The sequence below is a fragment of the Melozone crissalis genome, unplaced genomic scaffold (assembly GCF_028551555.1).
Source record: "Melozone crissalis strain CALT ecotype California unplaced genomic scaffold, PUWL_Pcris_2 ptg000016l_1, whole genome shotgun sequence".
Lineage (NCBI taxonomy): Eukaryota > Metazoa > Chordata > Aves > Passeriformes > Passerellidae > Melozone > Melozone crissalis.
In genome coordinates this window covers 4815310-4825740 of record NW_026535794.1, presented here as the reverse complement: position 1 = coordinate 4825740, position 10431 = coordinate 4815310, and the positions used below count along the sequence as shown (strand labels likewise).

Sequence of the window (10431 nt, the reverse complement as noted above, 5' to 3'; positions counted from 1 at the left end):
TATGTGGATTGGAAAACAATACAAGACACTTTAATAATAGAATCAACATTCATTCACAGACTTAAGGCAACTGGTTCATGAAATCGCTGCTTGCAGAGATGCAGACGGGTGACACGGTTTGTCTCACGTCCCACAGGTCACAACTGTCACACTGGCTCGTGGGTTATTTACTCTTTGTCTGATTGTTTGGTCTAATGCTAACGAGAAAAAGTCTTTGAATTTCTTCAGCCATTCCTCTCATACCTGCACGACTAACTACAACCTGAATACTTCCCTGCAAACTGCACTGGGGCCCTGGGGCCACAGGCACAGTTGAAAATACTGCTCAGAGAACAACTTTTTTTTTTTTTTTTGGCAGCTTACAGTTTCATTACTCTGGAATCAAATACAAAATTAAACCATCTTAAACTGAAAGTAAACGTTAATGGACTAACCAGAATCCACACGTCCTTTTTCTTGTTTAATTTCTTTTTTTTGTTGGATTTTAAACAAAGTAGGCTTTTTTTTTTTTTTTTTTTTTTAAGATTTTTCATTTTCAAACCTGACACTTTTGTCTTTTTGTTGTGGCACAGATTTATACAGTACTGAGGTGATGCCAGCTGGTTAAGAAACAAAAGGGTGATGCCCTAGAGACTCACGGGTGTGATGGGGCTGCCTCCAGCACCCCTGGGCCCAGCCACAGCTGGAGCACAGCTGGAGCACAGCTGCACTGCAAGGGGGGCTCAGTTTGACACTGCACCCACCACCACCCACTCACTGCCTGTGCAGACTGGCCTGCCCCTCTCAGATGGATTTGTTAAGCTGCTTCACCAATGGTTTTGAGACTGAGGATCACAAGCCCCGGGTCCATCACAAAGGAATTTGTGTTTTTCCCAAGTCCCTGGGAGTTTTCAAGGAAAAGAGAAAAGGCAAAGGGGGTCTACAATTCAGAATTTAGCACGAGGCTAATTAGAAGCACCAAATAATCCATTTAGTCTTCTCTGATGACAGCCAAACACAGCTGCACTTTTTATGTTTGCAGATTTCTGCTGTGGACAATAACTGAAAGGTGACACTGGAAAGGAGGAGGGGAAAAAAAGGTGCCTTGTTGTTCAAAGGCATAAAATATTTAAAAATCATTCATCTGAAATCCCTATGGCACTGCAGAAGATGTTAAGCAGGCTCTCAGATTCAGAGATGAGTCTAACTCAACTCCAAAGCCAGAGGACCAATTTTACTCTAGGCTAGTAACTTCTGCCCTTCAGCAAGACTTGATACAGCTCATAATCTGCACCTCACACCTTGGGGAAAAAGAAATACAAATCAAAGGTGTGGGCAGTAAACTTCCTGCATTTTCATGTATCAAAGAAAGGAGAGGGCTTCATCTTAATTGAAAAAAAAAATCCTTTACAGGTCACCTTTAACTGGTATATCAGATACCAATGGATTAATCCATGGGGGTGGGTTATGAAGCCTGCATTTTTATTTATTGCCCAAGTTTGCAGCTTACAGAACATGTCTCATAGCACAGGCACAGTGGCAAAAACAGTATAACAGCCGATGGTCAACTCCATTTGGTGAGCATACAGTAGCAGCAATGAAAAGAAAAAAGTACTCCAAACAGCTCAATGTAGATCCAGCTTCCCCAGATGGGTTGTTTTGAGAAAAGAATCTGAAGCTAATAAATAGATCTTGCTGTTCTCCCAAGAGAATGGTTTTCCAAAAAAGAAGAGGCATGGCAGTTGTGCGTGAGCAGAGACAGCAGAACTTCATCTGTCTGCATTAAAGGTGCTTTAGGTCTATCAGCCACCTCATTTCCTCAACTCCATCACTCCCTAAACACTCAAAACAACTGCAGATATGTTTTAAAACTGTGCCCAAAAGCCTCATCAGTGAAACAACCATGTTAATGACCCCAGTTCACCCCTCCCACGACCGCCTGAACCTTCTGAGCATGACAAAGTGTAACACAACTCATTGTCATCGTGGAGACAGGAACCCAGCATCTTGCTTTCAACTTTTTCCTTTGTTATATATTACAGTGCTCTATAAATTTTTTTTTTTCCTTTTTCCTTTTAAAGCATTTAGACAATACAAGACTAAAAGATGTCTGGAAATACGTCTTATACAAAAATGAATTTTTATCTTAAAATAACATTCAAAAAGGCACTTCATTCTGTAAGAAAAAATTCAGAGTCAGGTCAACTGCTCTAAGCAGGGGGGTAAAATTGTCTGCATAGTGGGAGGGGAAGAAAGGGAGAGAAATTCAACTGCTGAAATACAAGCTTCTTTTTTTTTTGGCATGTTTTAAGAAAAGCTGATCCAGTAAAAGATGTCCATTTATGAAATTAATTAAAAGAGTCCCATTTAAAATAGCTTTTTTTTTTTTTTCCTTTAAAAAAGTAGTCTGAACACATGACCTTAGGAGTCAGGCTTCTGAAGGCTTAATAGCATCACTCATGATTGTCCTTCGTGTCCAATGTAACAGGAAGATCAAGAGTAGCACTTCTGACTGGGGTGACCTCCCCAAGCTTACATTTGAAAGAGCTGAAAGAGATGGAGACAGCCTCTAGCACTGCAATCTAGGAGCAGGAGTCAGTCAGAGTTAAGGGCTACCTGTTGCAGAGTTTATGAAGCATACTGTAAACTTCTTCCTCTTTGCTTAGTCCTTCAAAGAAAGGAATAAGATCTAGCAGCTCTGTGTCTGTCATGTCATCAAACCAGGACTGCACAGGCACCTGAAACAGAGCAACCAACAAACACTGAGAGGGTTTCATGATGTAAAAGACATGTGAGTTTTGTCTGTGTAGGTGTCCTGGAAGCATCACCACCACTGGTTAATAATCATCATGGCAATTAGCCACTCATTAGCATGCAGGTGGAGCAGCAGGGGCAACCCCAAGCCCAAGGAGGACAGCTGAGCTTCACCTGCATGTCCAGGTGATCCACATGAACCCGCACTGGGCAGCTCTCCTTGCTCTGCCTCCCTGCTACCCAGAACAGGCTGCAAGGCAGACACAGCTTATGAAGCTGCACTGACACTTTATTTACAGGCAATTATTTTTTTTTTCCTCTCTAAGAATTATCAGAGTGAGTCACCAGGCACAGGCAGGCAGCAACAACCCCTTCCAGCACGGGGTTTGCAGGAAATGTTTAACTGCAAGGGCAGAACATTGTTCGGGTAAAAATGTTACATCTAGTGAGTGGGTTCAGAGAACAACACAGATAATAACCCTGATTAAATATGCAGGCAGGATTTGGGGAAGGTGTTCTGTGTATCTTCAGCACACTGAGGTCTTTCCAAGACTATCTTGGATCTTGTTACAAGCTCTGGTTTCTGCAGAGACTCCAGTATCAGTCAGCCAGCAGCACTTTTCTATACATGATTAAACCACTCTGACAAGGCCCTTAATTCCATCTCCCAAATTTCTACAGCTCATTATTTCCTTGGCACTGATTTCTGAGATACCAAATGATGATCTTGGATCAGGTTTTTAATTTTAACCATGAACATAAATTAGAGCTGCAGGTCCTGGTTATTATAAATGGCAGCTTTAAACCATGTGTGGCACCAACCAGAAAAATGTTTTCACCCCATCACTTAGGGCATCACAATATTAGGATCTGAACTTGAAAGCTGACTGCTGGAAGATAAATAGCTCTTGATACAAAAAGAAAGAAAGAAAAAAAAAAAGCTTCTGGAGAGGCAGGACTGTGCAAAGCAATGTTCTCAATAAAAGATTTCCTACATTGATTTTTAACAGTTCACAGAGAAGGCAGCCTAAAAACATCAAAGCAAACAGTGCACAGCCTGGTTGTCTAAAAGTCAGCAGATCTGAGAGCTCCAGCTTCTCCCCTGGCAGCTAAAGCAGATGTGAGCAGCTGTGCTGGCTGCAGCACGGATGGAGCACCCCAGACCTCTCCATCAGAGCTCCTGGAGCCAATGCAAACACACAGTGAAAATGCACATTGCTCCTCATTGTTCTGCCCTACAGAACTGCTGCCTGCCCTTTATCCTTATTCCTGAACCTTGATTAACTTGTTGACTAACAGTTCTAATTATGGAGCTATGACAAAAATAATTGAGAGAGAAGCATAACAACACAACAGGATCTTGGTTTGTTTTTTGTTTTTTTTTCTTTCCCTTACCCACAAATGCAGATCTCAGTAGCAACCAGTAGATCATTAATTATCTTGCCTAATAAAATATTATTCACACAACAAAAAAAGATGAGAGTACCTAAAAAGAAGTTCAGCATGTGGCATTCACAGTCTCTGAAAAAATCCCTTCACCCAGGATTTTTCTCCTGGGAAGCTGAGAAGCCTCAGAGAAAAGGAAAACAATTCTTATCTCATTTGCTTCTCCTGTGTTGTGTTCATGTGGAATGTGTTTGGAGATTGTTTACCCACAGGTGATTGTTTCATTGGATTCTGCTGTGAGTTGTTTTGTTGAGACTCTGGAGAGAGTCAGGAGTTTTCATTATTATCTTTTTAGCATTCTGTAAGTATCCTTTCTGTATTCTTTAGTATAGTTTAGTATAGCATTCTTTAATATAATATAGTATTATAAAGTAATAAATTAGCCTTGTGATAACATGGAGTCAGATTCATCATTCCTGCCTTGGTCAGGGGTGCCTGAAGATACAACACAAGCAAACCACTCTTTCTGCAGTCACTACTCCAAAGAAGAAAATCTGTGCTGCAGGGCAGCTTTGTTTCTTAGAGCTGAGTTGGTTTTTCAGGTTCCACACCACTGTGTATTTCTCAGAAGTGCTGGAGCTCAAGGCAGCAGCCAAGGCTCAGAGCACAGGAGCAGTCATGGCTGTGACACTCTGTCAACATCACTTTGCCCATGTCCTTCAGTGAACCCCAGAACCCACTGCAGCCTAAAAAAACACACAATCTGACACAGTGCTCTGAAAAGTCCATTTTCTCAATCACAAAACCTGGGTGAGGGCCAGAGAGATGAAGTTAGGCTGGAGTACTGGGAATACTTACTGCATTTTCAGGATGGAAGATGTAAGATGCAGGAGAGTTATCCACTATGATAACTTTACTCAGCTCACGGCCCAGTCGACTCAGATCCTTCACGTAATTGCCTCGGTGGAAAACACAGGATTCTCTAAAGAGCCTTGCCCTGAACACACCCCAGCGATCCAGTAAGTCAGCTACTGGGTCTGCATACTTAAAAATACAAGTCAGAAACACCAAGTTAGCAACAGGCAGAAAAGGCTGGTTCACAGAGAAGGGACACAAAATCATTTCACATAAAATGCCCTTTTTCTCCATTTTCGTCCCTGCTCCTTGTTAATTAACTCAATTGCCTGCAAACATGAAGTGATTAATAAAGAGATAAAGCAAAAGTAGGACAATTCTCTTTCTAGAAAAGCCTAACTTAATGTTTTCTGTGATTTATTAATTAAGTTTTATTCTCAGGGCCAACTTAGTGTTAACCTGAGAGTTTTCTAGAGGTTGATGGATCCAGAGATCTCACCTGCCATTACCATAAAACCAGCCAATGCTAATAGAAAATCAATATGAAGTTTTTCCCCAGCTGATTTGTTTCCATGTGCCTCTGAAGATAAACTGCAGTGAACAAATCTGAGCCTGATGTGGCTCTGCCAAATTCAGCAGGACTCTTAAGATTACCAAATTGCATAATTAGGCCAAAAAGGATCAACCAAATATCTTATTAATAAAAATACTCATGTACAATACCAGGAAAATTCTCATTTTATACATAAGATGATATTTTAAGTGAGGCATAGCTTAGAATCCAGCAATTTATATAAAGTGACCAAGAAGAATCCAAATAAACTTCAACATGAATAACCACATAGTTGAAAACTGTAGTTGTATCTTATAATTGCACAACAGGAGTTACCATTTTCCTATATCTTAAACCAAGAAAAAACCCCTGATGTTGAAATCAATCATCTTTTGATTATGAAATAGGGCACATCATTTCAGTATGAAATTGGGGCAGTATTTAGGATTTTTTCAACGTGACTGAACAGTATGTGGTAAAGAGAATGCAGGGAAAAAGGCTTTACAGAAGATCAGGGTCCTGGCCCCTGCCACCATCTCTACACTAGGGTGGAGCCAAAGCTTGCCATGCTACAGCACTACTTAGAAATAATCAAATCATTTTACAAACACACCACAAATACAATACACTGAAGGAGGTGAAGAATTCCAGATCACTCTACTACTGTAACATCTACCACAAAAACTACCTACGAGCCACTACTGCTACTGCAGGACCAGAGGGCACAAAATATTCCTGGGGATGTTCCAAGCTTTGCAAAAAAGTCTCATTTCTTTAACTCCAGGTTGAAATTGCCCCTCAAGAGAGCAAGAAGCTTGGTTCCCAATTTCCAGTGAGTTTCTGAGCCACTGGTTGATGGTGTAGACAGGGTTTAATTCGGTGCTTTATTTCATGCCCAGCTTTCATGTGCTGCTTCAGTGGCACTCTATTTGTTCTAATTTCTCACTATAACCATGGTAACTTGGGAGCCTTTCATATTGGCATCATGAGCAATGCATGGAGGCTACATTATGAGACAAGCCCATATGTGATGGTGTTACCATGGAAACACTTACCCACACACTAGCAGACAAAGTACACACTGTCAGACAAAGAAGCAGAAAAGAAGGGGAAAAATTAAGATAGTACCAACTGTGGAAATAATCATCCATAGAAAACCCAACCAAAAGTCCACTGACCAGCACCATCAGGGTTAAAGAGATGAAAGGAGGAACAAACCTTGGCTAGACTGGCTGTGAAGAGTACACATTCAAAGAGCTCTCCCATCCTCTGAAGAAACTCGTCCACATGTGGTCGTTTCAATACATAAACCTGGAATGACAACAGCATTTAGGTCAGATGCTGCTCAAGGAAAGGAAAAAAAATCCCCAAAAAACAAAACCACTCCTGCAATGCCAGCACTTGAAACAAAAGTTAACAGGGAAGCAGTTCAAATGAAATGCTGGGGAAAAAGGAAAGTATGCAAGATAAAAGTAGAGCTGCAATAATGAGAGATTGGCACACAGAGGCCGCCAAGCCCCTGCTGGTTATGGAGCTGCAAACACTGAGCATCATCAGGAGGGTGCTCCCCAAAAATCTCATTAAAGGCAAAGGGAGACAGGAGGGCTTCTCAAGAAGTGAGGATCTGGATCCTTCCACCAAACCCTTTCTGCTGCTGGGAAGCTGAGGAGCTCCACAGAAGGAATAAATCTGATTAAACCTCTCTGACAGCAGGCATTGCTCAACAGGGACCTGTTTTCCTTCCGTGGCTGATTGTCTCATTTCTGAAATTCCAGGTGCTGAGCACCACAGCTCTCTATGGAGAGTGATCAAGCCCTCCAGCTCTACAGGGAACTTTTTTCACCAAAAATCTTCACAGCACCATGCAGAAAGCCTGAAAGTGCTGGGTTTGATATCTGACAAAGTCTACAGCATCTTCTTGCCAAAAGAAGGCAAATTCCCAGGATTTCTGTCCTCTTCAGCAGTGCTCTGCTGCCTTTCAGCACTGCCTTGGCTGCCTGCTGTCAACAACCTGATTAGCAGATTATTAAAACCTCCCTGATTCTCCTTGCAGAGCCCACAAGACGATTTTGTGCTCACAGAAGATACCAGAACAAGGAAAGTGCTGCTCAGAAAGCTTGGAAGCAGCTCACAATATACTGGGAAGCTGAAGAGGGGAGTCTGCTTGAAAAATATTTATCTGTCTTGTTTGCACTTAGATTAAAAGTTTGAGAGAAAATATTGGCAGCATTTTATCTTCTTTTGTTTGGCAAATAATCCCTAATGCTGGAAATTTCAAGTGGAGAAGTCTGGCACAGAGCTGAATTCAGGAAGAATTGCAAAGACTGATGCTATTTCAGGAATTTCATTCTTTGATATGTAAAACTAGATTAATTGTATGTATTTTACTAGATTCCTATTAATAAGAGGTAAAAAAAAAAATAAAAATCAAGGTACTCAGAGAAAAAGCCTGAAGGAAAAAAATATGGAAACCGCAGCTTGAACTGAAGTGTAACAATTAAAGCCTTCAGCAAAAGAAGAATAAAAGGAACTGTGTAATTGAAATTGAAAACCTAAAATTGAAAGTAAAGTTTTTTTAAAAACACATATAAGGAGCTGTATCTTAATGACTAAAGCAGAAATGTTAATTTTCCCCTTTATGCAGCATACAGATCATACCATGAAGTCTTTATCTCTTTTAAGTTATTTCTGTGAAATTTATCTAAAGTATTTCTGACCCTATAAACATTACATTCAAACTTTGATACAGATAACAATTTATAACCCAGATTTTTTTTTAAACAACCACAGCAGCACCTAACACATCAAATAATGGTGACATTTTATGGATTAAAGACAGTTAACAGATGTACTTCACCACCACTCTCTTTCCAGATAATTACAGCAATGTTTCCTGTATATCACCAGGCATAAACCAAGTCATTTCCTCTCCTATAACAAGGCAATTAAGTTTTCATTTCATTCTTTCTACACAAAGTTGTGCTGTAGTATTTCCTCTCCAGATTCCACCTTTGAATTTTTTTTAAAGACAGAAAAACTGCTGCAGTCCCTCTGCTTTTGGGTATCCAGAGAGCTTCCAACTTCCCAGATGTGAGAGGAAAGACAGCAGGATCCAAGTTCATAATTAAGTTCTTGATTCTTTAGCCTTAATTTTATTCCTACACTTATTTTTGAGGGGAACCCCAGAGTCTTAACATCATTCTTGGAGAGTAAGTGCTGGAATTTAATATTAATTTCCCTTTTAAAGCCCAGTGCTTCCAGCCTCAGCAGAAGTCTCCTCTTTGCTCTCCATCCCTATCTCTGCCCCTGTCAGTGAAGTATTTCCACTTGGAATGTAATTACAGACTCCCTGCCAAGGACCTGAACTTTGCTGCTTGCAACACAAGCCACCTCCTCCATCAGGAGCACTCAGTAAATCAATCCCAGAGCCCTGAGCTGCACTGGCAGCCTTGGCAATAAACACTCCCTGGCTGTTTTTAGGGCTCCTAATTCTGCCCCTAATTCAGGGTTAGCTGTGGATACACAGCATTTTTAGCTGGATGGCCTCCCCTCTGCAGTTTGGGGCTCCTGATCCACCACAGAGCACTCACAGCCTCCTCTGCCTGAGTTTCTCCTGCTGCTTTGCCTTAAATCTTTCCCTGCTGGGATCTGGCCAACAGATTTGCTTCTCATGTTAAATGCCTAATTAATAATAAATGTCATCTCTTAAGATGAAGTCTCACCAAATTTCTCCCTTAATTATTTCCCTCTGTACAAAGCCCCAATTCCTTGACTTTTTTTTCTTCCTTTTTTTTTTTTTTTTTTTTTTTTTTTTCTTTTTAGCAGAACAACATATCTTAATACTCTGGATAGTTATTCTCCAGAGCTGAAGTTTTCTTTGAGAAGTGCTACTTAGAGCCTGGAAGCAACTCCAAAATGTGCTGGTATCCTGGGCTACAAAATCTCTTTGGTTTACTCCACATAGAAAGCTTTCTTCAGCTGACAGAGCAGCTCTTTTCTCCTCTTCCTTCTCATTTGGAATTTTTTCCCCTTTACTTTGTTAGTGGCTGGACTTGAATCTCAATGCTGCATGGTTATTTGTGGCTTGGCTTTTTCCTCCATTGCCTGATGGCTTCAGTTGAAATCTCTAGACTAACTGGCTCCTGGCATTTTTCTGAGATTTATATACTGTCTTCAGGGCATTAAAAAACATAAAAATCCATCTTTTTTTTTTTTGGCATGCTCACTAATTTTTTTCCTTATCACAGCAAGAATTTAGAGGAATACAATATTTTTTTTATTATTTAAAATGAACCCTACTCAACATTTTAAGCACAAATCAGGCACTAGGCATGTTTCCACAGGATTCTTACTAATGGCAGAACACAAGCAATTATCTTTAATTGTTTTCAAGCATTTCATACTTCCACATGAATTTTCTATACCTCAAAGCAGCCTCAGCCTACAGAGAACTCAGTATTTGTGAAACCCAAAGACAAACCCAGCTCATTTTCAACCAATTGAACATGACACAGGATTGCCTTTTAAAACCAGCTTTACAATGAGGAAATCTGCAAGTAATGACCAAAAATTCTGCCCATGACAACTCCAGCTCCTGTAATCTCCTGTTTCATGTCTCTTCTGAGCAGTGAGCAGAAAATCCCACGTGTCCCTCGTGGTCCTGGGTCACACAGTTGTGGCCCTGTCCCAGTGCAAGTAACCAAGAATAGGCCAGTTAGAATGGATACAGCCTATCCTGGATTACTTGAACCAGGCCACAGCCTCCTGCAAGAAAATCCATGAATTCTGTGCTTTACAGGAAGGAAAGTTATTATTTGAACAGCCTTTCCAGCCATCATCAAAAAAAAAGAAAAGAAATTTGTGTGTCATATTCAAAGTATACATGCCAAATGTTCCTTCAGCAT

General features: G+C 40.7%; 1 protein-coding gene across 3 annotated transcripts in view; it reads right to left on the bottom strand.

Moving 5' to 3' along the window:
* Positions 1–499: 499 nt before the first annotated feature.
* The window catches only part of CTDSPL (CTD small phosphatase like), an 82944-nt gene continuing 73012 nt past the window's right edge, over positions 500–10431 (bottom strand). For all 3 annotated transcript variants that reach the window (XM_054273227.1, XM_054273228.1, XM_054273229.1), the window contains 3 exons: positions 6746–6838; positions 4978–5163; positions 500–2717 (listed from right to left, as the gene is read on the bottom strand). In XM_054273227.1, coding sequence (XP_054129202.1) covers positions 2592–2717; positions 4978–5163; positions 6746–6838 — 405 coding nt within the window. In that variant the 3' untranslated portion in view covers positions 500–2591. The remainder of the gene's footprint in view (positions 2718–4977; positions 5164–6745; positions 6839–10431) is intronic.